A 27,831-nucleotide genomic window follows, 5' to 3' on the forward strand; every position below is an offset into this window, starting at 1 on the left:
AAGCCCTAAATTGCTTTTACTTTCTATTCCCTTTAATTTAATGTCTCTGTATTTATGTATATGGAAGTTTGACTTCTGGCARTTCCTCAAATTTTCACTACAGCCTTGTGCATCTCTATTTTTCTATGAACATGTAAGCGAAAGAAAAAAATACGTATTTTCAGAGCTAGAGATAAGATTAAACAAACAGATTTCTATCAGCACGTACACACAAACACTTAAATTACTATATAAACAACAAACAGATTCTGAAAACATAAACAGTCATTATTTCCACTTTATTAAAAACAAATCCTGAAAAAGTAACTAGAACCTGAGACCTTTGTAAGTATTATGGGAAAGCTAGACTGTCCTATTCTACTGAAACATCACCTTTCTCATAAAATTTATTACTATTTTATTTCTTGGTAAAATCATTGAGTAGAGGCCCGGTGCTTWTCTTACTCTCAGCCTGCTCTCATCAATGTCAGTCTATCAGTTTAATGAGAAAATTCCTTTCTGATGTCTTCTCTAATTTCAGGCTTTTACAGAATAAATGCTTTGCCATTTTAGTAAACTACCCAGATATGTTCCAGAAAATGAATCTCTCAAACTCTTTAATTCTTATCAGAGTTAAAATCCTATTAGCTTGGGTGGTTCCATGCTGCCTGATCAGTTCTCATCTCATTACGTCCAGCATTAGCCTTCAGGATTAGCTCATAGTCAATACTACGCTAAGCTTGACATGGAAGAGGAAAAAAAATCTACTAAATTTGATTTCCAGGACTCCCCAGAGAACAACAACCAAGTAATTCAGCCCCTATTAGCAAGGTTATTCAGGGCAAAGCAATCAACATTTAACTACTGTCTGCCCTCTTGTGCATAGATATTACCTATTAGTACACTATGTTTTAATGTAGTGTTAGCCTAAAAGCAATATTTGGGGACCTGTCATATTGGAAGTTTAGTCTTCCTAACTACACTCTTGTGAGAAAAGGCAGCAAGAGAAATATGAAGATTAAATTATTAAGTCATAATTTTCTTTCCTGATTCTTAGGCATGATTCTTTTATTCTGCTTATCCCAGCTAATGAAAGTCAGATTCAATTAGTTTTTGTGATTTGACACAAAAGGGCTTACCAGCTTTCACAAAGGATTGTAAAAAGCATCTTGTAAAAGCCAGAGCTTGCTASCTATTATTTGAAAATGTAAGACAGGAAAAAGAGATCACTAAAATGTTAGGGTACCTAAGAAGGAAAATTATGCTGCCCTGTCAAATGTTGACTAAGTTTGATTCTTCACAAGATTTTTATAATAGCAAATATTACAGATACGTCTGAAGACCTCAAATTCCAGATGCACAGCAAGAAGAACTTGGCTTAATAGATTTGAATTTATGCTTGGCAATTTGTCTAAAATCACATTCTTTACTGTCCCATGTCACCACTAATTTCAAATGCCCCACATTCCAAGGACACTGCATTAGTGAGTAAAATGCTACAATCATGGTAACTGGGGGTTTCAAAGTGTCCACCTGAATCTCCATGTGCATTTTACTGTTCGAAAACACCACATAAAAATATAGTTATTTCTTTAAAGATAGAAGGTTAAAAGGGGTCTGCAGATAATCTTTCAGAAAGATGCATGCCAAAACACAAGAAATCCCTGTTCTAGTTTGTATCACTTACAGGGGTATGAAAGATTTGAAAGTTTTTTAAAAAGAGAGTATCTCTGGATCCTAATTAACACATAGCAGCACATATGTGGAAGAGCTTGCAGGATACAAAATAGACTGAATACATTAGAATAAAATAACTTGCACATACGGTAAGGCAGCTTGACTAAAATATAGTATCTCAAACAGAAAAGGTTTCTTTCATCTACTCAACAAATTTGGGTTGAGTTCATTATTAATAAGAAGGCAGAAAGATGAATGGAAAATTCAGGAGAATTCCCATCAGTTGAAGTCCACCTTGGAAAAATGAGCTGAAGGAAAAGTGGAGTTGGAAAATATTCAGCAACAATGAGCACTGTGGGGATGAATTATGCCAAAAGAGAGCAGAGATGAAGCCTATCAAAAGAAAGCTGTGTGTCTCAGTATTGCGTTAAATAAAGTATACAAAGAAGCATGCAGTAAGCATTCTGAAAACACTGGATTATCTCTATTACCATATGTTTGCATTCTCATATCATTTAAATGGTAGAAASAAGGAGACAAAGTTCATCAGTGTGTAACCTTCAGAGTCTTATAAATGGGTAAAGTTCCATCTTCTTTCTCAAATTTTGCCTTCTAGACAAGTAAAGCTTGCAGTGTTTCTACTCTGATTTCTATTGTCTCCCCTGTGATTAGGAACTGCATCCCCTTGATGGCCATCTTTAATAACAGTCTTTAATAACTCTCAACAAGGACTTAGAGGAGTCTTGGCAAAGSATTTTAAAATAAAGTTCTACCAAGTAGGGTCCTCTGGAAGCTCCCAAAGCATTAAAATGAATAGTCCAAATAATCACACACAATCATTTACTTCTTACACCTCTCCTACAACTCTCACCTTTCTGACTAGGCAGGGCAGCTTGCTGCACCTAATTTCTGTAACCTCCTTATTGGGTAATGATCCTACACACCCTTGAAAGTATTTGGGAGGACATTTAACCAATCCTATGCTACAGAGCAACGCATTGCAAATATTGCTAGGCAGAAAAAGGGAGAGTATATAATGTAGAGTATACTAGAATTGCAGCAAAGACTGTGATGCTTCTCATCAGAACTGAGAACAGCAACATTTCATACAGCAACATTTAGATGATTTTATGCTTAAAAATATAGCCTAACTTGACAATGATTTTAAAAGSATGTGAAGTACTAAAAAACCCAGAACTCAGAAACACTGCTTGAAGAGAAAATCTGGTACTGCTTACTTAAAGATGACTTATGTATTTTGTAACAGCGCATAAACAAACAAAATCTGTGACTGATACTGAAAAACAGTACTGTACTTAATTGACCTTAAGTCTGAAGCTTCCAATCTTTGGGAAAGCATAGCTCTCAAAGGCTCAGATTATTCTGTTAGAGGATCCAAGTCATTCATAAAAACTAACATATTTTACATCCTGTGTGATAGAAGCTATTTTTCTGTCCAGTTATAGTAAATTGGAGTCTACCAATCCCCCAGATATTTGCTTTTAATCAAGGCTTAGTTATTTCTGGGAATAATTAATTTTAAAACAACTCTTTGAACAACACCTACTTGAGGTCTTGGGAAGGYTCTGCTCTGATATGGGGTGTCTCCACAGAGTGCCCAAACACTGCCCCTTCTGTGCCTAAAATACATAAATAAAATACAGCACAATTATTTTGAAAATAATAAAAAAGACACATTCAAATGTATGACTACAGATTGACATTTTTAGGATAAAATATTTGATTGAATCTTTTATTAACCAGTGCCTTTTTTTTTTTTTTTGTTAGATTTCTTATTTTTGCATTAAAGTAATACCATGTTAAAATCCGGACTGACATCATTTGAAACCACTGAATTTTGCTTATTGGTAGATAAAGTTTCACATACAAGTATAAAAACATTTATAGATCCCAACTTTTCAACACTGCCTTGCCTCAGGATGCATCTTAACACTTTTTGAAATGGATCACACTTTACAGATACAGAATAGAACATAGGATTGGTTGACAAAGAATATAGGGGCATTTACTGTTTTTGCATAACCTAAAATGAGAAACCAAGGTTTTCAACAGCTTCTATCTGAAGTGGCTAGTCTGAAYCTCTGATAGGTTTAGAGTTTCCTGCCATCAGATCTTTCTTAAGTACCCCAGATCCAAAGCAAAGAAAAATGACTATTTCTTAAAAATGAACGATTTCTCCTTTTAATCTTAATCTGTACAGTTAGGTCCAAATTACATATAAAATGGTATATTTTTGAATTAAATGATCTAGTATTTCATTTGGAACTTTTTTCCAGAGAAAAAGTTAGGGTTCTGATAAAAATACAGTGCATATATTTGAAGAAAAGGTATATATTTACACAAATAAATTTTAAATGTAAAGATATCTTAAAGAGACTAAAGAAAAAGAACAACAATTAATAAAGGCTGATTAAAGCAAGCATTTCCTTTGCTAAAATGACTGAAAACTCAATACACTGGCACCTAGCACTATAAAATCAGCATTTTTCAACTCAGACACAAGGACTAAGTACCTTACCACTTATATTACCAGTTTTACAATTAACAGAGAGCAGTATCCTACCTATATTATTAGACATTTTAGAGCTTCTGCATTCTTTTCTCCTTTCCTTTCCTTTCCTTTCCTTTCTTTTCCTTTCCTTTCCTTTCCTTTCCTTCATCCTTATACTCATGTCTATTATTGTTTAGTGCTTTTGTATAGTTCCATAATCTTCTTTTCTCTTCCACTTGTGTAAAACTTACTTTAGTTGTTATGTGCCTATAAGCTTTTATTTTCAGTCTTTAAAGACTGTTTACTGCGCAAGTGGTAATTAAACTARAACTATTGTGGGAAAGACTTTTTACTGGAAAACTGATAGTAAAAAATAAAGAACTAAATGATAAAGATACATCCAAAAGAAGTAATTTACCTTCTATTACTAGGACTAAGATTGAAGAAACTGTCTGAGATAATTAGAGTTGATTACTACTCACTCTGGGTTTAACTGCTGTATTTTAAGGACAGAAATCTTTCTTGCTTTTTGAGCCATGTATTTTGTATAAAATTAAAAATGAACCTGTGCAAAAAAAAGTGGTCAGCACATGAGATGGATTACTTAAATTGCTTTATTTTTAAAAATAAAATACAGTATTTAAATATTTCACAAGCATTTTAGATATTTTAGTCAATTAGTTAATTGATCTATACCATTAATACCATATTTTACACTAACATTTTACAAATTCAAAGAGAAAATTGTCTTGAACATAAGTGCCTAGGAATAGCCAATAAAATTAACTAATCATCAAATTAAATTAATATGTAAAACAGGCATTCTGGTAGTAGTCTAAACTGTTTTCATGGATGGATGGATGAATGGATTGGCACATCTAGTCACTGTAAAATACTGGACTGGTATGGGGTACCAACAGGAGGAAGACGGAGTTTCTAAGGACAGCAAGTAATGTACCTGTTTTTTATTTCCAGAAACCTATAAACACTGCAATTATCTTAGTACAGCATGCTGAAAACAATTTCTTGATTGCATTACAATCGCTGCTTTGGAGATGTCACAAGAAACCAACTGTAGGAGAAACTGCTTTCCATATCTAAGCTTTGCTTAGTGCTATGAAGAACTACCAGAAGGCAAAAGCAGCATACCTTTTTTATCTATTCACAGAGATGTCAGGTGGATTCTGCTTTTTAAATCTGGTATCCCTTTGCAAGTCTATCACCTTTAAGAGACAGAAATAGCCAAAATTGTGTCTGTAGAGCCAAAAATTCTGTAACTCAAAACYGAAATCTTATCCCTCTCTATTATTTCTTGTGGTGTGCAAGAAATTCTAGTAGAGCTGAAAACCATGCCTCAAAGTCTATGCTTCCAGAGCCACTTCATCTCCTTCACCAGTAAAATCAAATACTTTCAAGGCCAAGAGCTCTTGTTTATTTATTTGTTTATTTGTGAAGGTGGAAATGGGATTTGAAGATGAAAATACCTGAGAACGATGGAGAATAGTCAGTCCCTACTTTTGAGAAGACAACAAATGTTGTCTTTGAAAGAGCAGAATTAATGTATAAAACACCTCTCTAATATGGGTTAGATATTAAACTAAGTCAGAGGTGCTGAAGATAATTTTGGGCAAAGAATGACAATAAAATATAAATGACAGCTAGCTCTAAACCAAGATTAATATTTTCTTTACTTTCAGCAACATTTATTTAAAAAGTCAAATGAGCATTTTTCCCTTACACAGAAAAGGAAAGAGAGGAAATGAAAGACAGAATAGATGAAYGAAGGGCTTTCACATGGATATAACTTGTTCAAAAATGGAAATCATAGCAGGTAGAATTAAGAACAATTTGTTACAATTAAATAATATACAATTAAAATGAAAAAAAATGCATTTTCCCTTTGTTGTTTGAAGCTATAATCCTGCACATTTTTTCTTGCTTAAACTCCTCCAAAAGTGAAAGCTTAGCAGTTTTTGTGGTAATTGTTTTATCTTTAAAATACGCTACACGATCCACAAGGAAAGTTCAAGAACCTCTTTTATCCTTTTTTCTCTGTAGTAGAAGAAATGCAGCGACTAATAACTATCTTTCATTTAGGAAGCAAGTAGAAAAAGAGCAGCAAGTCAGAATTTACTGATATGTTTCCAGCAGTAAAACAGCAAGATCAAGGAAAATGAAAAAGACTTGTATAGCAAGGAAAAGTATGGATCAGCATACTTAAAAACACATAATAGAAGAGAAACTGCAGAAATGCATTTTTAATTTTTTAATTGACTATATGTAAATCTGTAGCACATTAATGAGAGCTTAAACTGTGTTACTCAGTGCTGCATGGTGTTAGAAACACCCTTATTTGTTAATATGCATTCTGATCAATATAAAGCAGGATTCAAAGTGACAAGCGTGACTTTTTTTAGGTGCATATGTGTATAATGAAAAAAATGCATTGTAGCTATATAGTTGCTTACAATGTTAAAACGATTACTTTTCACAGAAATAAGACAAAAACATATTAACTGTGTTCACTGATTTACAGATTTTAACTACGACCTACTTTGAGAGAGGGAAATTCTARGCAGAGATGAACGAATAGAAAAAAGAAGACTTGAACCTTCTAGCCCTTTCAAGTACAACTCAAAAGGCAGTAGTTAGGGAACTGAATTCAAAGAAATATGAGTTAGAATGGATAGCTATAAAAAGTGAACCTTTCAGAGGAAAGAAAATAGCAAGGGCATTCAGTACGTGAAAAGGATGTAAAACTGTAACTGTAACTGAATAAAACTACTCCTACCTCCAGTTCCAGCTTCCAGTGGCACAGAATGAGTTAACTGCAGTAGAGACTTGCTAAGAAAGAAGCATTTGGGAAGACAAATACTGGTCAAAGAATAATAGTCTCCATAGAGTTTRCTGGAGAACCCTCAGGAAGTGGCATGAGTAAGGCAAAAAGGCCATAAGTCCAATTCCATAAAGACAGAGAAATCTCTTTAATTCAAAATACCCTTAAAATGTACTTTTTTTTAATGAAAAACAGCACAAACCAAAGCCATCCTTTCAGGACAAATATAAACTAGTCATAGATTCTCAAACTGTGTGCTGTTGAAATTGAAAATTCAGACTATTCAAACTGCTGTAAATTCTGCACAATTTAGTGTTACYGAAATCCAGCCTTTGGAAAATAACAAGTTTCATAAAATAAAAATAATGGAAGTACAGTGTTTGTGTTTGGTAGTGGATCATATTGTTTAAGTATGTGCACCCAGAGGAACCTTCATCAACTATATAAAAGCAAACCATTCTTTGTTAATTTAATAGAAGAACACTAGTAGATTTTAGTGACTTAATAACAGGATAGCATGAAGAGACCAGCATCTGAACTTACTGAATGTAGGAGCTATTTTTTTTTCACAAGAATTCATGATGACGAGTTAATAGACCAGGAAGCAAAAACTAATTAAACTTTTTGCTGTGAAAAAAACAACCAAACATTAGCACTGTTCTGCTCTCTCTCTTGCTAAAAGAAAAGCACCCCAAATGAACTATGCACTATTTCTGACAATTGCATTGCATTTTGAGAGGCACAGAATTATATAGCATTTCAGTGTCATGAGCACAGCTGAATCTTACTGCCTCTACTTTTCCCTAGGTTTTTCCGAAGTATGATGTATTAAGATCATGCAAGTATTGGAATGTAATGCCAGTTCRTCCTCTGAGCTCCAGAATTTAAAGAGTTCATAAAATCTTTATCATGTCTGAAGCTTGAAATTTTACCCACTGCAAATTCCTTACTAAGTTGAAGCACTCACAACTTTCACTGTGAAATATGAGTAATTAATCAAGATTGCTTTACCATTGCAGGGTCCTTGAAATCATTGACTTTGTGTGCTAAAAGTTTACTTGTCATAGAAAAGCTTAATTCTCAAATGATGTGCACCCAGCAAATGTTTCAAAGTGCCTTTGGGTGATTAGGTAGCCATTGTTTCACACAAAGACCTTGGAAGAGTTGATTAATGCCAGACTAAAACCAGAAATTTTCATCTGCCAGATTAATAACCACAAAAAGACAAGCAAGCAAGCAAGCAAGAAAGAAAGAAAGAAAGAAAGAAAGAAAGTTTCTTGCTTCTTTTTTAAAAGGCTCACTGCTAAGACCTACTTTGGATTGATTAGAAGCCCAAGATAGCCAGAAGGCAGCTTCTGGCCCACCTGTGGATTACCCAGCTTTTCAAGGCCTTCAGTTTTAATAAATGCCTTGAAATTCAGGTAGGTAGCTTGAGCTAAAAGGGCATAATGAAACCAGATTTTTCCTATGGAAGTGTACCTAACTAAAATGAAATTAAATATAGATTGGCAAGGTTCCCTGAGTTCAAAGCTCATTAGGTCCTTCAGCAGAAATAAGCCTAAAGCTAAATGATTAATGTTTAAGGTGTGCTATTCATGAGGCCATTCTGAAGGCATATTATAGGTAAAAAGCTGTAGTACATCCTATCTAGATGCAGCTATTTACTTGAAAAATAAAGCATGGAACTGAAGACCATTATTAAAAAATAAATTGTGAAAGGAGTGATTTAGATTCATTACATTTTCTGTATSATATCCTTACTAAATCAAAGACCAGCATCTTATCATGTATGCAGCACAAACATTGGAAACTTCATCGTTTAATGGTGGGCAGTTCAGACCCCTGCTGCAATGCAATGCAGTGATATTGCAGTGCAAGTGAAGCTGGATTACTTCTAAGTGTTCCATTATGYTTAGTTGTTTGAATATCCAAAAACTTTATTTGACCACCATTTTATATGATCCTAATATGCTGAAAAAGCAAATCCAAATGAGTAAAATTTGGACTTAGTAATATAATTAAACTAATCATAGGAAATGGCTACTCTAAATGGCTCTGCTAGGATGAACAAAAGTCAACATATTGAAATAAAACTATTAAAAAACCCTGTTAAAATTGAATATTTCTTAAAAACTTGAATGAAACTAAAAAATATATTGAGATTTTACTAAGCACAAGAAGATTATAAAAATAATTTCCATAACATCTTCAACTGCTTTCCCTCAGGATATATGACAGATAGAGATGCACATACAGGTAAAAATGATTAACAACAACAATTTTCTGCTTGCGTTCATAGTCTCCCTGAAAAGTTACAAGAGCTAGATATATAACTAGACTTAATGCTTACATTTAAATTTCACATTAAATAATTCCTTCAAACTGTCATCCATTTCTCTTCAGAGAGATATATGATAGTCTACATTTGGGTTTTACTTACCACTGTAAATAAAGTGATCATGTAAGTGATTCTTGGTTCACATCAGAGGAACATGCAGCAGAAATTGTCTAGCCTACATTCAAAAAAAAAATGCATTCTAGTAGTAGGGGTCATGGACTGCTTTTGTCTTTATAGACCCCTTAAAAAAGGGGTCTATACTTTCACTTTGGAGAAAATAACTGTAAGACTTGGAATACCTAGGTTTTAGCTCTAATGAATCAGCTACAAAATAGAAATCCTGATGAAAAGCAAGCAAATCAATGAATAAAGGGACCATCTCAAAATCAGTCAGTACTTCCCTAACCAGGAGACTCACCTGAGATTTGAAAGTATGGCACATGAACTTGGAGTTCCCAGGTATAAAACAAAAACAAACCCCTCAAAAATCAGTGCTAATTACCACAATATTTCATATTAAACCATTTTGGCTTTTTATAAAACCAAATGGCTTGTTGTAAGACTACAGAAAAGAGTTTGACTCTCAAGGGGAAAAAGGTAAGAATGAGAAAATTTCTCATATAATGTCAAAAGCAGGTAGTGGTAATAGCCCGTTTTGATATGCTCTAAAAATTCCATAACAAAGATTACTTCAATGAGYTGCTTATATACACAACATAGCTGCAAATTTCTATCTAATTTGCTTCATAAAGCACTAATATTTGTAATAAAAGAATGTTTGCCTATGAGCTGCATATTCCATAACTAAATGGCTTTATTTTCAGAAGTCACAACTACAGAACAATTTTTCAGTAGTTCCTCTGCTAAGTTTAGACTTCTCATTAGTTGCCTAAGGTAACAGTATAAATTATTTATATTTTATCTATAGACAAAAAAAAAAAAAAAAAAAGAGAAACAGGCATCCCTAGAGTTTAGTTAGCTACTGGTCTGACAGTAACAATTTGCCTAACCTAAGTACTTTAAAATATTTACCTCAGATATCTGGTCTGTAATTGATTTCTTTGAATTCTGCTACCTAACTTGGGAAAACTTGTTTGGAAATTCCAGTTGAACGATACTGGAAATCATCTAAGACACCCTTACCGTTAAAACTGATTCACAGAGTGTCTTATATGGGTTTTAGTGGCAATTTATGTCATATCTGATAGAGATATATGATCAAATGCACAATTCTATTTTGTGTTCCCAAACTTTGCCTGTCTCTCTCTCATCTTAGCTCTTTCCATGTAAGAAGTGCATAAAATGATAAAGTTCTTTCAGATGATTTTTGGGTTRTCATTTTCTACTGCTGAAAAACTATATTCATCAAGTCAATATATGTGTTCCTGGTCACAACTGTCTTCTTTTCTGGCATCTGAGGATACACCTTTACAATTAGAATGTTTTGACTAGAGAAAGAAAGTTTTTGTTTGTATAGAAAAAGTGTGAATTATGACAACACTTAAGATCTGCAAATTTGAAATCCTTGCATTCAACCAGAAGGAAATTTTCATTTTAAGTTAGTTTCAGTGCTGCCCAGTAACAGATTTGTCAGGGAGAATTCAATATGTGAGACAATCTTTCAGATATACTAAGTCCAGAAGAGCACTGAAACTAAGCTAAGATTCTTTAAAGAGCACTCAAATGTTTGCCATAAACAAAGTGCTTTTGCAGACACAGGATATTTTCTTTCTGTGGAGTTCTTATCTCATTCCAGGTACAGAACCTGGAGTGTCATCTGGCAGGTCTTTGCAGTCGCACTTGCATCTGGACCTTTCTCTACAGGGAGATCACAAACACTGCACTCTTTTTTGTCTGAGACTGTAGAAGTGATTGCCAAGGTGGAGTCCAAGGTGGAGTGTACAAGTCTGGATCTACTAAAATGCAAGGTTATGTTTTCTAAGGTAAGAATTTCATATACTCAGTCTCAAGATTTTGGAATATATTCTGCAGAAGGTGAATGCAACTTCAAATGTCATTATTTTGTGACTYGCATACAACAAACAGAAAATCTGGTTCTTAACCATCTAAGAGACTGGCTCTATAAAACACACCAAGGGACATCCTTGAAAGGAAGCTTCCCTGGGAGAATGTGTGCTTTATATCTATCCACTTTACGATTACTGTAACCACAAAGCAGTAATGTTATTACTGAGATTTTTGAAATAGCTCTACTCTAGCACCTGCACTGCATAGGAATTAACATGCAGTCGATAAATTATAATCAGCATTTACATAAATTCATGTGTGCATCCAGTAGAGGGCACTGAAACCCATACTTATAGAAAGGTCCATCACATGAATATAGAGTATGTATAAAAAATGTCACTGTAAAAATGTCTTCAGGTATCTTTGAGCTCAAGAAGAAATGCAAATAAGAAAAAAAACTAAWTTTCTATCAGACTGAAATGGAAATGTATTGATATAACACTTTTGGCTGCCTAATAGCCTGAAATAAAACAAAAAATTTAGTACTYCAATTACTGAAAGTCATAATTTTTATGTAGATATGAGCAATGAAATGAAGCTATAAAATCAGTTATTCACATGATTATTTAAAAGTTTCTATTTGATATCACCACTACTTAATTATCACCTATTCTGACTGTCTTTTTATTCCTGCTCTKTATTAATATTCTGTTTTTCTCTGATGTCTGGAAGTAAATTACCAAAATGAGAACAGCATATTCAAACCTCAGTACAACACAAAAGGAAAGGAAAATGGCTGATTTAGGTAAGTGTTTACTGCACTCTAAATAGAAATTGCAAAGCTGTGAGATGAAAGGTAAACGAACAGCAGCTACTTAGGAATATCCCTACCTTTGAGTCAGCACCACTGTGAAGGAAGCCTCTTAGTTCAGGAACAAAATGGACATAGTTGTATTTCCACGTAAAAAACTGCAGTGAATCTAAACTAGCAACAGTCATATAAGCAAATGTGTGCCTACCTGCAGGTGCCTATCTGTATTAATGGTCATTATTAAAAATAGCATATTACCTGCACTAAAGGAGAAAATATGATAGCATATTACAAATTGCTAAGGTTGGCCAAAATGCAAGTCTTTTGCCAAAATAAGACTCAAAKGCTCTTGCAGCCAAGAACAAGAGAGATGCTACATCCTTTGAAGAGGCTACAGGAAGAGGATTTATAACTTTCTGCCAGATCTCCCACTACGTTCTCAAGAGAGGCTACAGGAGAATTTTTCAGCTCTGGTCTCAACAATCACTCCTCTGTCAGCAAGGGCACTGAAAGGAATCAGACTGCAACCAAAATTCAGATTATCCAGCAAATGAGTCCAGCTCTGCTATGAGTCATGCAGAATAAGTGTAGACTAGACTTTCTAGTCTTTTTTCTTTTTACAATGTTTATGAGATACAAGMAGTCACATGTCACAAAAGCCCCAGTCTGGTCACTGCTGCAATCTATTATACTATGCTGCAATAGATTACAATAKATTACAATATGTTATATATTCACTGTAAGACAGCCTAGGTTTTACTGCTTTCTGTTGTATGGTTGTACTCTAAGTAGTGTCAGATTAAAATTACCCCAATAAGGCTTTAAAACTTTGTGTTGATCAGAAGCCTGAAAAAATGGGTCAGTTCATGTCCTCTTTGACCCTACAYTGCATTATATTCCAGTGCTTTCAGAAGAGAACAGTGAGCACTACGTTCATCCACTAGGATGGCCATGTTTAGGAAGCAGAACATCTTGCAGTTTGACAGTTGTCTTGAAATCTCATTATATGCCRTAGCATTTTAAAGCTAATAATATAGAAAGAATGTATTTCTTATAGTCCAGTTGTCAACAAAGGACCTTACTGGGTGCAGAGACAGATTTAAGGACATAAAAGAAAACCTGAGTTGTTTTCCTGTTCTTCGGATCAAATTTAAGACATTTTCTTCTATATTATCCAGTTAACAAACTACCATGATGCTTTTAACTTTTACTAAATAGATTCTTATTCAGAAAGACCTTTGTCCTTACATTCTTAAAGCGCTCAAAATGCCATATTTCTTTTAAATTCAATTCCTCTGCTCCTTAAGTCTCCCTCTGCCCTTCAGATGCTTTAGTACTATAAGTAATGTTTTGTGTTTTTCAGCAGGATATTCCCTCTGACAATTTCCTTGTTTTGTCTTAAAAGTTCCTTTCCTTATCTATCCTAATTCTCACATTCTCACATCATGCTTTGTAAAAACAATTTTTTTGGAGTTACTATTACTTTTGTTGGCACAAAGAAAAGTCTGCTTTCGTTAAAAACTTAAATTCAAGAACACTAAATCATCTTCTGCTTTCATCCTAAACCTAGATTCAAACTGGGGAGAGAATGCCAAGAATTGCAGTAAGAAGAAGAAAAAATTGTAACTATTAAAAACCTGGAACAATCCTGACAGCTCAAGCACAAAACCAGCTTGCTGATAAATACTCTCTCTGTACAGCAGGCTTTAACTGTTTTTTTTTTTTTGTTTTGTTTTTTCCCCTTAAACTCCATACTGAGAGTATAAAAAGAGATTTAAAAAGAAAGTCATCATTAGGTAATGCCACTATGATATAAAAACAGAAAATAAGGTAGCTGGTTTGCATGACAGGAGAATAAACATTTAAAAAGAGACTCCCCCYTCCCCACTTCAGTGTTTAATGAGAAGACAGTGATATTGAGATAAACACTTTCAGATGTAACTACTAACCCCACCTAATGCTTTTGGCCATAAATAAGTAAAAGGAGTTACCAAGTGATCTGAGCGCTCTATTGGGCTTGATTGAGTTTTGGTCCACCTTGTTGTTGGGTGTGTGGCACCCAGGTACCAACCTTGAAAGCTTTACTTAGGGCTGTATCTAAACCTTTGACTGTTGCAATATGCTTGCCTTGCAGACAGAGATACAGATAAAGGACATGAAAAAGCTCTATTTCTAGTTACACTGTAAGTGATGTAACCTATACTATATGCTGTCACTTTTATCACACTTTATGTATCAGATTGGTTTAGAATGATCATGACTTCAGGGAAAAGTCCCCATTTGAGCTAAATGACATTTTGGCATTTGAAAAGGAGAAAAGCTGCTGAGAAGATTTGAAAGGCATTTGTGTGCATGCTCAGATCTATGATTTGCAGCACTTTTTTTTCCTATGGTGTTTGCAGAACAGATTTCAAATGCTTCACAAACCTGCTATTACTTTCAMTGGAAACTGAAGTTCAGACATACCTAGACATTTGCTAAAGGGCAGTTCTACAAAACCCAACCACCTTTTCTACAAAACCCAGCCTTTTCTAAGTTGCATCACCTAGACAAACACATCCCACTCTACCCAATGCTGATAATACTAGTAATATTACTATATTATTCTTGATGAAATCAATACAAGTATTCCTTCATGTATCAAAACACTGAAGTTGATAGTACACATATGCACTTGAGTTTAGCTTGGAAAGTAACGTATACCAACAGGACACTTCGAGGTTTTAGTGTTTGCTAATGCCCACGGCAAGATGATTTCTGAAAGATGAGGGGTCTAGATGCTTCACCTTGTTGCAGTTTGTTCATCCTACTCCTGCTTGCAATTAAATCTGCTTATTCACACAGCATTCCCAGCTTCCTTCCACTCTATAAAGCCCTACTTAAAAGTGTAGTTGAAAAACACATACCAGAGTGACTACTTTCTACAACAGAAGTGTGGGAAACACCCAGTGCAAATAGGAAATGTACACAGAAAGAAATAAAGGGCACATGTCAGTATTTTGGCCAAAACAAATTATTTCCATTCTCAGTTCAGTAAGATGAAAGGGTAGCTCTATAATATTACTTGAAAATGTCACTGTGGTTAACCATGCATGCTTTAGTTTGCCAAAATATCATCAAAACCAAACACATTTGTGTGTGTTCTTCTACTCACACAATGCTAATGCTATTTTGTGAGTCCTGCAAAATGGCAATGCTTTGTAGTGCTGATTTTTGTTTCAAATCACTGCAGTTTGGCACTGACTTTGCTCAGTATCCGATCTAGAAATGCCCACCTCATCAAAACGGCACTATACTTCATTATGTCAGGATTTGCCAATGGTATCAAAAAGTCTGTATTGCTAAAATAGCACTGATTTCTGAGCTTTGGAGTGAAATATTCCAATTCTCTGTACCTTAGTTGAAGTTTTTTTTTWAAAAAAAAGTTAATATAGCCAGAAGGGGAGCACTCAGAAAAAAATAAAATATCAATTGCACACTGTGTTATGTACAATTGTACAGCATGAAACAGTAAAGATTTAAAACTTTTGGAAGAAAAATAAAAATTAAAAATGACACGATGAATGTCATGAAGATGAAATAATGAAAATTTAGAAATGCATCGGGCATAAAATACATTCCAGTGAAAGCAGATCCATTTATAAGCACCTAAGTAAAAAATAAATTTTCTCCAAGGTAATTAAAAACTGAACAGGAAAAGGTCTTTCCTAAATTATTTATAAATTAATAAATAATGGAGATAATAATTAGTAAAAGGAGGAAAACCTAGTGATTTAGTAAGAAGCTCATTGTCCCAGATTCTAAGAAACAATTTCTTATTTCAGTCTTGCAAAGCTTTTCATTTTAAGCGTTAGCTTCAGTGGTACAACCCATGGGACCAAAATTCAAGCACACATTTAAGTGCTTTGTAGGATTAAGGCTGGGATGCTTGGCTAGTGTCCATACCAATTCAAACTGAGGAGCTGGACAATGTAACTCTGGAAAATACGTACGCAAATCAATAAGGCAATAAAAATGATTCAGCAAGAGTGAGAAAAAAATATTTATATAAGCAATCTATAGCATTAATTGCTGCTTTCAAAAAGACAGAAGGGGAACTGTGAAAATAATAACTTCTTTATTGATGAGTCTAGCCTAAGTACTTGGCTTTGGTGAACTTAAGGGTCAATTTAGTTCTTTCTTCTTTCAGAGTTGATTGCAGTCTCTATTCAGTTAAAAGGCAAACTCTACATTGATCTCATGCTGTAAGATAACAGTTTCAATTGATGGGAGTTGGTGAGGATAGAGAGGAGGCACCACCTGTTTTAAATTTTCTTTCAGCGAACTTCTAAAGAATGAGTATACTTACAAGAACGGTTGTTATAGTAGTGTTTTCAAAACAAGTATGGCAAAATAGATGTTGGGTTTGGAATGACAAGTTTTGCACAGGCAATTGGATTTCAAAGTTTAAGCTGATCCAATAAAGAAACAAGCATACATCTCATGTACATCAAAACAGTTTGGATTTCAAACCCTAACAAGTCAAAACAAAGTGATCATAACTAAAGTACAGATCAGAAATTATTTACTAAAATTCAAACACAACTAAATACAAGAGAAATTCATTTTGTTCCAAGAGGTTTCACAAATGGAAACACACACTTGTGCAGAAGAGCACAATTTACAGAAAGCATATTAGATCTGTTGCTAGAAATTTGTCTAAGTTTGGTGACAGTTGTACATTTAGAGGATCTAGGCTATCAGAGGATGTTAGATCAGTCCGATCACTATAATACCACTGCCACTGAAATGTTCCTCTCATCTAGATTAATTACAATAACAAAGAAGCACCAAAACCTAGGAATTACACTTTGACAAAGAATAAGAGAAGAGAGAGATGAATTCCTTAAAGAAAGTGACTAGCTGTCAGCTGACTAGCTGAGGTCTGAAGCAGTTGACAGGGACAGCAATTGCAAGGAGGATATTCTGGCTCTTGTCTTGGAAATTCGCATGGAAAGCTTCAGGGATTGCTTACAAGAAAGGACAGGAAGAAGGAAGAGGAAGGAAAGGAAGATTTGCTGAGGATATGTTTCTGAGTCAGATATTTGATCTGATTTAGATGCATTATCAGACAGCAGAATCCAACCTAATAAGCTCTGCTAAGAGTCAGGCAAATTCAATCAGACTGTGAGCTATATTGGTACAATTAGCCCTTTCAAGTCCATTTGTGCTGCGTTGAGTCTAGCTAGAACTCAAGAAATGAGAAAATATGTTTGCACCCACTTACCTTGATTCAGTCTATTGATAGGATCACTGAGAGATCTCCCCCTGGAGAACGGACTGTTGAGAAAAACTGGTTTGGCGGTGAACAGAAGACTGAGGAACAACAGTGGTAGTAGGTAGTGAAGTTTACCCAAAGATTTGTGCTCATCTTAATGAGAACTTTCCAAACAAACAAAAGCTTTCTCAGAGTAAAGAATTAAATGTGTAAATAACAGCAGTGGTCAACCTGTGATGGTCGAAGTCATGTGGGTGGGTTGAGAACTTTAAAGGATTATGCTGCACGAAGCCCCTGCAAAGGAGTTACGTGAAGTACAGATGAAGAACTGCTGCACTTCTTGTGTGTCACAGGAGGTGTATACTGAAAGTCATGAGAGCAATCCAAGAAAGCATGTACTGGTTACCTAGTTCCATGGCTGTGCTCCTGAACCTTCATATAGAACGTGTGTCCTTCCTGCAACAGCAGAAGGATGTTCCAACCATAAATAAAATTACAGTGAAGAGCACTGCATCTAACACATTTTGGAAAGTACTATCCTTGTGCAAATTTCTACAAAATTCTGACTCTTCTGGTAGTGTTGCATAGAAATYAATAACAACCATTAGCATCCTCTAGCCATAACTGAAATCTGACTGACCTTGTTAAAAGGCCTGTGTCCCAAAACTAGCCTTAAGTGTGTTTTACATAAAAAGAATATACCTTTTGATTTTAAAATCACATAAACAGGCACAGCACCTATGAGCTTTCGAAAGCTTACCCCACAAAAACATAGTTGGTCCTTATGCTAGGAAACTCTACAATTTCTTGTATAAAGGCAAGTGTGATGTAGATCTTTTGGTGACTGATTGCTCTGATAGCTAAGAGTTCAAGAAAGCCCCAAATATTAGTTAGCAGTAAAGCATTAAATTGCAATACTAAATAAATGAAATACTAAATATTACAAAGCATGTAAAATTATTTAAAATAATAAATATCTATTACACGTGAGTCATAAAACTACCTACAACATTTAAAATTAGAGAAGATTCTTTTAAATAATAATATATTATTTTATTATTATATTATAAAATAATATTTTTAAACAAGCAGAAAATTGTGACATGTGTACTTGTCTGTAAGAGCGACAGCTGCAGCTAGTAGCACATCATCTTTAGGCGAAGAATGTATTGAATTTACATTAGTTAGCTTGTGAATTGAGATAAAAAGAAAATATCTGATTATCGCTAAGGCTCATTCCTTGTTGTGATCATTAAATTCAAAACCAAATCGGGATCAACAATCTCATTCTCAACAGATGTTGGTCTAATTTGTTTCATAAAACAAAACGATGAAAATTCTATACAGCAAAACTATTCTAGTGCTTCACTATTCATTTAAAAGTCTTATGTTTTCTTTTTAATGATGGAAAGTATCCCAGAGTTTCATAAGGCCTCAAGACTGCTATCATATTCCCTTTAATATTCTTTTTTCTCTTCAAGCTAAACAGCACCATCTTTTTTTCWCTCTTCCCTCTGAGTTCATGCTTCTTGACAGCTAATCAATCTCGTGGCTCTGAATTCTCCTGGTTTTTTACTGAATAGTGGTACACCAAAATGGACAARAGGCTTCAGATAGGACCTTGCAAGTTTTGACCAGAACAGATTTGCATGCTMAGCTTCTGTTTATGTACTCCATCATGACATTTGTCTTCCTTGCAACACAACAGCATTAATTCAGCTTGTGATCCCAAATTCTACGTAACTCATTTTCTGAAGACTCCCATGAGCCTTACTTAAAAATTCTCTGAGGTTTTAAAATTGATTTCTTGAAGTCAATTGATTTTGTTTCGCTGTTGTCTTTTCCCATAGCTTTCAAAGAGTAGATGTTCACATTACTTGATGGTTTCTCTCACTAATTTCCTTCACCTTTACACTCTCAATTAGTTCCTCCCCAATGATCAGCAACTCTCCTTAATTTTTCTACACTGTATCATCCTTCTAATCCATGAATCTTCTGCACAGTCTGCATTTTGATCTATAACTTTCCCAACAGATGTCTGGCTGTGTAGTTAAAACAAATAAGAAGCACCCAAGCATTCCAGAACACTCACCAAATCCTGTGAATCAGATTATTCTTTTTGTTTATAAAAAGCTTCATCTATATTCAATCTTTTTGGTTTAGCCATCAATATCAGTACCTTCGCTTTTCTATCATTACCCATATGGTCTAAATCCATCTGAATTCTCCAGCTTGAAGCAATTATAGGGTCTTTAGATACAGCCAATCCTGACTGAATATTCATAACTTTTACTTGTTTTMAATCATTTTTTATGAGATGATTCCTAGAAAATGTAATTTTATTTATTTTATAGAATTTATGTTGATTTCTGCTACTTTTCTGGAATTTATGTTTCCAATTCTGAGTTGTTATACACTTGATCATATATTCCTCTGTACTTTCTGAACGTTGTGCAAAGCCATACTGTTTGATATCTTTAATTCAAACATAAAGGCTCATATGTATTGACTATGTTTTTAGAGCCAAAAAGATGGCTCATTATGCTTGTGTCTTGGTGTGCTGAATTTAATATTGTCAGAAACTGTGAAATGTAAACTCATCATTAGCCATGAAGAGGAAAGGAATTTATATTCACAATGTAGGCTGAAGGCTGCAGGCCATATGTTTGTGGGCGAATAATTTTTTTTCTGGATTGGCTTCCTGTGAGTGAAATTATTCCCAGTTATAGGAGTCTGCTATGAATAAGCTTTGAGATGTATTGCACAGCAGAAATTATTTGAATCTATATTTTTTTCACAGCTTCGCCTGCATACCTGCTTTATAAATAGATCGATGGATAATAAAGTCCACAATGTTACTGYTGGAAAGCGCTATCTTCTCTGAGTAGATCAAATCATCATTGCCATGGACTTAAGCAGTATTTCCTTRTGAAGAATACTTGAATAATGTGATGCAACATGTAGCATTCAAAACCAGAAATACAAATCATAGACTACTCTGTTACCTATTCATTTTTTTCACATTTCCATCTCAGAAATATTTTATGTTTTCATTTATCCATTCTATTGGAGCTGTATTTTCTACATGTTTAGAGAACAAAAAGGAGAAACAGGAAAAAGAAAAAAAACAAACAACAGTATAATGCCACATTTTGAACATTTAAAGTAAAAACAAATATAGTTAAACATGGAAGGCAGAATCGTGTGCTTATTCAAAAGGAAAAAAAAACTATATTTACATCATTAAAAAATCATTTAGATTTCTATATTTTTGTTATTTTTTACCTAAATTTAAAGATCTTTCAGTTCATTTCTACATCACATAAATATTGGAAATACATTCTAATTCATGAAGTATTCTMATAAGCCTTTGCATACAGTGTATGGCTACTAAACACAGCAAATTGTATTGAAATTCAGGTTAAAACTTAGCCTTAAGGCTGTAAGAAAACAAAAAATCCACTCTACAGTGTCTTCAGATAGGATTTAGAGAAACTAGTGCACATGCCTGACATATAATATACAGCTTGGGAACTACTCACAGTAACTGGTATCATTACATTTTATTTGGAAAAGTCAGGTGCCTGTTATATTTCTTAAAATACGATACTTTTCCTGCTATTGTTCTGAAGACTTCACAAACTGGAATTCAAATGATCTTACATTCTTACCACATCTTCTCAGCATTTAACTAGAATACTGTTCTAGGCCAAAGCAAGATAGTTTGGCCTATAGTATCATCATCATTATCTTCAGGTATTTAAAGTCAAACACTTTTTACTGAAGCCGAATCCTATAGTATCAGCCTGACCTTATCTCCAACAATAGAATTTTGTTTCCAGGCAGAAATAAATCACAAGCAAGTATTTTGAGGGAAAAAAAAAAAAAAAAAAAAAAAGAAAGAAATTAGGAATTTTAGAGCTCCTTTATGATTCACTTTTCCCTCCTGTGAGTAGCTGTATCTTAAAAATAGAGATGGGTCTCACCGCTGTAATTTAAATGTGTATTTTCAAATCTGCTGAAGCCTCAGGGCATGTAGGTGTCAGGCTTAGCATAGGTTGTCTTAAGAGACAGAATTTCACTATAAAATCTGAATCCAAATCATATCTATTTCCTATATCAAAACACTCTAAATGTTTAGGATCTGTTTAAAATACATTTACTTTATTTCTTCTAAGCTTTTAAGTTTACTAATACTAACACTGCAACAATTTTCCACAAGCCATTAACCCTTAAATAAGTCATGTCGATTTGCCTGATACCACAATATGCAGATCCATGAGAAATAAATTGCTTTAAGTTGCAACCCTAGACTCTGACACAGACCTTCAACTCAGAACTGGGATTGGGATGCCAATTTTGGTGTTTCTACCAATTTTTCCTAAAAAAATATTTACAAATACTCAACACCTTAATCTTGGTGTCAAAGATTTAAACAGAAAACAGATTCAACTGAAATGATAAAATCAGAACCTGATTTTATCAGATCAACACTCCCTGTACCAGAGCATGGCAAATAACCTCTTCACTAACTTCAGGATGCTGCTGGCTATGCTCTGCAAAGGAACATCTCAGAGGAGCAGAGAATCAGTTCAAAAACATAACTCCCTTGTAACAGAATTAAATAGGTTACATCCCACATGAGAAAAGAATTATTTGTCTCTGTACAAATATCAGATTGTTTTGCTCTTTTTTCTCTTCCTTTTCCTTGCTTCTCCCTCAGTGTATGCTGTCTCTATGTGCCTCCTATAGGACACAGCCTTGTTGAGAACTTTCTTCTTGGAATAGTTGTATAAAACGATTATAGTGTCCTAAGCTGACAGGACTGCTTGCACATTTTTCTCCTTTTGAGTCTAATCTCTTTTCAGTGAAATCCCTTCTATCAAGTTTTTACTTCTTTAAATACATTCCTGTACCCAGTCACTACCTCACTGTCTTTACATTACAATGCCAAAATCAAAATCTTGAAAATAAACTCTTTTTATCCTTGCAGCGATGATTTCCTCCAGCCATAAATATAGTAAACTACAGTCCTCATTGGACTTACCTTTAAGCTGGATTGATACATTCATCCTTGAGCTAAAAGACATTTATCAATAAACCCATGCAGCAACCTGAACAAGCATTCAGGCTCATCATTTTAACCTGCCTACAAAACTTATGGTTCAGCAACAGCTTTGAACTGTCCTACAGTTGCACCTCAAGAGGAAGGTGTTGAAAGGGTAAAGTGGTTGGAGTTCTGCAAAAGCCACCCATCAAACAGAGCTCTCATATGAAAAAGTCCTCACACTAAATAATTCCTTCATATCCAAATAATCTTCTCAGAAATCCTATTTATCCAGTACTTTTTAGAGATTACTGTACAGAAATTCTGCACATGAAAAGCAGTGTTTTTATTATTCATAGATGATAATGAAGAAATCCTGTTCCATTYAGTGTTTGGGAACCTGGGAGCTTGCCATATCTACTCAAAGGTTTGTCTTTTTGATATCTCAAATACAGCATTTTTATTGGTGTCACCTATGATTTGGCTGAGTAAATCAGCTTACAGTGATTAAGTGCTTCCCTCCATCTTGTGCCACCTCATCCTCCAAACTCCATCTGTCTTGAATGACAATCCACCAACTGAACATGGCAAATCTAAGATCCTCACTCGCATTTGTACCAAAATTCATAGTCAGCCTCTGAAGACACTAAATATATTTCTACCATCATAACAACATATATCAAATAACCATTTATTATTCTATATTTCAGTAGTTGTTATAAATGTTTTATTTCTACTCTTTCAAAGTAATTTAGAATTCAGAGATATTCCTCATTTCCTCATATTTCTGTCATATTTCCTTTTTATATCCATAAGCCATATTTCTACTTTATCATTTCATTTTAACTACTCTAGAAGACCTTTATATCTTATTTCCAATTACCTGCAAACTCACAGTCCTACAACATAATCTCAAAATCAAAATTGAGGTACTGGGGCACTCCTATGCATGTTAATTCTGAATATTATTCAGATATTAATATGGAGACACCTAGTGAAGTTTCCTTGAGTCATCAAGGCTCCGATCTTTCATCTAGTGATGTAAATCAAAAGTAAATTTGATCAAAGCCATCTGAACCCATTTAAAGCCTGTAAGAGACTGTAGTGAAAAGGAAACTTGCAGCCCTTCACAAATCTGGTGATTTCTACATGACACTGATGGGTTGGAAAGTACATTTGACCTCCTCCTGTTCTGCTTTTATTTTGAGAAGGTTTGCATTAAATTGAAGCATGCCTTCTTTTGTCTTTCTCTCCTTACTTCATCTTGTTATGTGACTTTGCTATTTGACAAGGAAGAAGGTTCAGAGATGGTCATAATGGTCTTCAAAGCCTCTATGCTACTTTTTCTCTTGTGTGTTTGTTTCTCCTGCTATGCTAGCCACCAGGTGCAAGCCTTATTGCAATTACAATTGCTATGAATAGATGAATTGTCTTGTCTTAAATATGGAAACAAACTGATCTTCACCTAATTGTATCAATTCATGCAGTAGAGACAAGGAGGTCCATATACTTGTTATATGTTCTCTCTCAAAAGGTTAGCTTAATGCTATAGAAGCATTACTAAAGCCTTGGTAAAATATTAACTGACAAGTTTTTATTAGCTTCTTATTTTAGAGCAAAAATATTACTGATAAAATATTTAATTATCATCATAATAAAATTAAGTCTCATCCAGAAAGGACTTGGATCCTGCATTGAAACAGTCCGCTCAGACATATGGTAAAAATGGAATAGAGGAAAGTAAGCAGCTAAGAAACTAATACAAACCATAAGAACTACTTCTCTTAAAAAATGAATAATATTTTCTTGACAATCTAGATTGGATTACGGGAAATAATGATACAGTTTGTTTACTGGATCTATAAAATATAATTGGTTTTGACTATAGAACAGAAATCACTTCTGCTGCTAGATCTATATGTTGTTTACTTTGCAAATCAATTCTTGCATTGCCTTTTAAAAATACAATTAATAAAAAACAAAACAAAACACAACCCCCCCACACAAAAACAACATATAAAGGTATAACTGATTCAGACAGAAGGTACCTAAATCCACAAGAAATCCATTTTCTTTGTGTCTTATATTTTTTTTTTGAAGAGTTAGAAGTGAAATCACAGCCAAATAAAGTAGACCACTACAGTCAAGCCAGAGATGTTTAGAAAGTAATATGAGGACTAAAATGCAGTGTATTCTCAAAAATATCTTCAAAATTCCTAGATAAACTTGCATTTTGTAATACCAGCATGTTTGTACAATGTGCATAAATCATTTTAAGTTTAATGCAACAAAAATAAAGCTCTGATGTTGTGCCCTTAGCCTTAACTGAAAAACTCCCCTCAAATGTCAGATGTAAAAATGTAATTTTTATTTTATAAAAAAACATTTTATTTACAGTTACTTAATACAAAATATAAAAGTTCTGTTTAGAATGTAACTAGAAGACCTCCAGTTTGCTTAGTGCTTATTATAAAGCCAATAAATATGRTTTTGTTTAAGAAGAACAAACTGTACCAGCACACACATACACTGAAAGCTTTTATKTAAAGAATCACAACCTTTTGTCTTAGAAATGTCTCAAAAAATGTGTTTGGAGCTAGGTCTTGATCTGCTTCCAGACAACTATCTGTGGCAGACATATAGCTGAGAGACTAGATATGTTTGCCCTCTCACCTGCCCTCTCACCTGCCAGAACAACCAAGTGGTCTTACTAAAAGAATCTCATACAAAAGAGATTTTCTTGTAATTAAGAGAAATATGTAAAAGTATAGGACAGGGAACTTTGTATCAAGATTTAGATGAAAGCAGTCAAATCAACAAAACAAAAGAAGTCAAATCCTAGCTCCATAACTGCAGAGGGAGCCAAGGGGTGCTCTGTGATGCTACAGGTCCTCTCTATCCATTTGCACCAGGCTATGGGGAAGGGATGGAGAAGGCTTGCACAGTGTGTGGGAAGGAACTTGGAAATCCATCAGGAACTTGGGAAAACACCAGGATCACTGTTTGTGTCCCAGCTCCATGACAATACGCTTATCTCCACATGCCTTTCACTTCATTCTCTCTAAGGCTCAATGGAAAGTACCCCCCATATGATAGAGTACCTTTGCAGAAAACTTGAACAGAATGTGGTGAGATTTTCAGGAGTCTAACTGAAAGTGGGAAAGAGAGGAAGGCTATTTTACTAGATGTATGATTTTTGAGGTGAAGGCAGGAATCTGAGATTTAGTTTCTATGAATTAATCTTTGCTCATGTTTTATTGGAATACTAGTTTCATCTTCCTTTTGTAGCCCCTAGCTCACCCTTAGTTTAAGGGTCAGTCAAAGAATACTAATATGTAGAAGAAATGTGGATGACTAGACTTGAAAGTCCTTTTTATTTATTGGGTTCCTAGTGACTAACCTTAGAAATAAGTTTCCTTTTTTGCAGATGGTCTATAGTTTAAGGTCTGAAATAAGATCACAAATTCTAAGTAATGGTCTAAGTTATTAATATCTGAATTTACAATCTTGTTTCTGCTATATCTTTTTCCCTAGAGTAGKCTGCCTGTACTAAAATTTACAATAGAAATGTTGCAAAAATAATCAATGACAAGTTGTAGGCTTCATCTGYCAAGTATGTACTAATCAAGGATTTCTTATATTACCTTACAATAGATTGCTCTTTAAGGCTCTCCATTTTTTTTTCTCAGAATTCAGAAAATGTCAGATAAAGCAAAACCCACATTGCCACAGTCATACTGCCATACACTGCCATACATACTCTGCCACACACTGCCATACATACCAGCAAAATAGGTATGCTTCAGAAAATTTAATTATCAAAATACTAATAATTTATTAGACCCACTCACAGAAAAGTGTTTCCAAAGAGACACTATTCTCAGCAARGAAAGCAAATAAAACCAGGTTTTTATTGTACTACCACATTTTAACTATGAGTGATGGTTTCCTCTCCAAATAAGCACAACTTATTTTTGCTCTCTGATATTTTTTTCTTTTCCTTTGTTCTTTCATTAGTTCTCTCCAATATTCCACCTCAAGGCAAGACCATTATCAAAACACAGGCATCAGAAATGCATTGGAAAAAAAAAACTCTGGTGGTTGTTTGACATTATAATGCCTTGCCAGGTTTCATCAGTCATGCTATGTCACACAAAGTAATTCAATCTGACTGACGCTACTCACAGGGACTCATCACCTTTCATGTGTTTGTAGAAGACTTTAAAAGTATCACACAGTCTTTGGACAGAATAACAAAACCTGCTATGTGAAAGGAGGGTTTTATTATTTTGTTTTTCCACCAAGATAGGATTTTTTTTGACCTCTCCCTTGAGTAGTTTTCTTTTTTTTTTTTTTTTTAAGTTTTCTGGAGTCTGCGTGTATCTCACAACTTTCAATTTCCTCCTGGAATCTAGGTTCAATATTTTCTTCTTTAGACTGTAGTCAATAATAAAGCATAGATGGCTTATGGATGGCTTTACTATTTGGTTGGAGCTTAGTGCATATGCTGCAAAAAGCGTTTCAGGGAAGAAATCTTGACTGGARGATTTTCTATGTAACACTTCTAGAAAAGTTTGTTATTTTAGAAATAATGTTTTTTCCTCATTATGAAGAAAAATAAGTTTCTTAAGAGATGATGGAAGGGTTAAACTAAGGGAGGCCCTAGGCATTTAAAAAATAACATTTTGATGCAAAAATCAAATTAAAATTAAAGAAAAAAGACTCATAAGGCTCAAATTTATGGTGGCTGTTTTCCCTTGTGATATATTGATTACTGTCTGCATATTTAATTTTCTTTCTTATTTATTTTTTGTTTTTTCATGAAAATGTTTTGATTTTTTTTCCTTTAGTCCTGAAATAATTTATCTATTTCACTGAAAGTCTTTTTACTTAAATGTGATCCCAAATCTCTCTTGTTTACTTTTCATCTTAGTCACTGAACAAAAATCAATTACTTGTACAAACAACTCAAGTAGTGAGATTCCCTGATGGAAGTCAACAGGTATGCAATAATCCCTGAGAGTCAGATAAAGATATCAAAGCAGCATTAACTTAGATTTTCCTAGTCTTTTTTTTTTTTTTTTCCCTTTGGTGCTTAGTATTAAAATATATACTATCAAGATTCTTTTCTAGAATTAAGATGAAAATCCTGTTCTTTTCACAAGGAAGAATCCTATATCCCATATTAAACACCATCAAAACTATTTCCATTGGTTCATCTGCTTTCTAATTCCTCTGAAGTCAACAGGTACTAAAGCTACTCAGAAGTTAAATAGAGCTGAGYGAGGCTTTGCTTTCCAAGTCTGATAAAAGAAAAAATATACTGTGAAATCTACAAAACATGATTAGATTTCCTAATGGCAGCAAATTTAATCCTCAATGCCTTTTGCAAAATGCTTATTTTGT

The 27,831-nt window shown here is 34.2% G+C and overlaps 1 protein-coding gene across 1 annotated transcript in view; it reads right to left on the minus strand.

The window, feature by feature from the left end:
* The window catches only part of SGCZ (sarcoglycan zeta), a 215,784-nt gene that overhangs the window by 16,240 nt on the left and 171,713 nt on the right, over positions 1–27,831 (minus strand). Inside the window, exon 6 of the mRNA XM_026033647.1 lies at positions 3,224–3,296. Coding sequence (XP_025889432.1) covers positions 3,224–3,296 — 73 coding nt within the window. The remainder of the gene's footprint in view (positions 1–3,223; positions 3,297–27,831) is intronic.

Source organism: Nothoprocta perdicaria, unplaced genomic scaffold, assembly GCF_003342845.1.
Source record: "Nothoprocta perdicaria isolate Ctin4 unplaced genomic scaffold, notPer1 scaffold_13, whole genome shotgun sequence".
Classification (NCBI taxonomy): domain Eukaryota; kingdom Metazoa; phylum Chordata; class Aves; order Tinamiformes; family Tinamidae; genus Nothoprocta; species Nothoprocta perdicaria.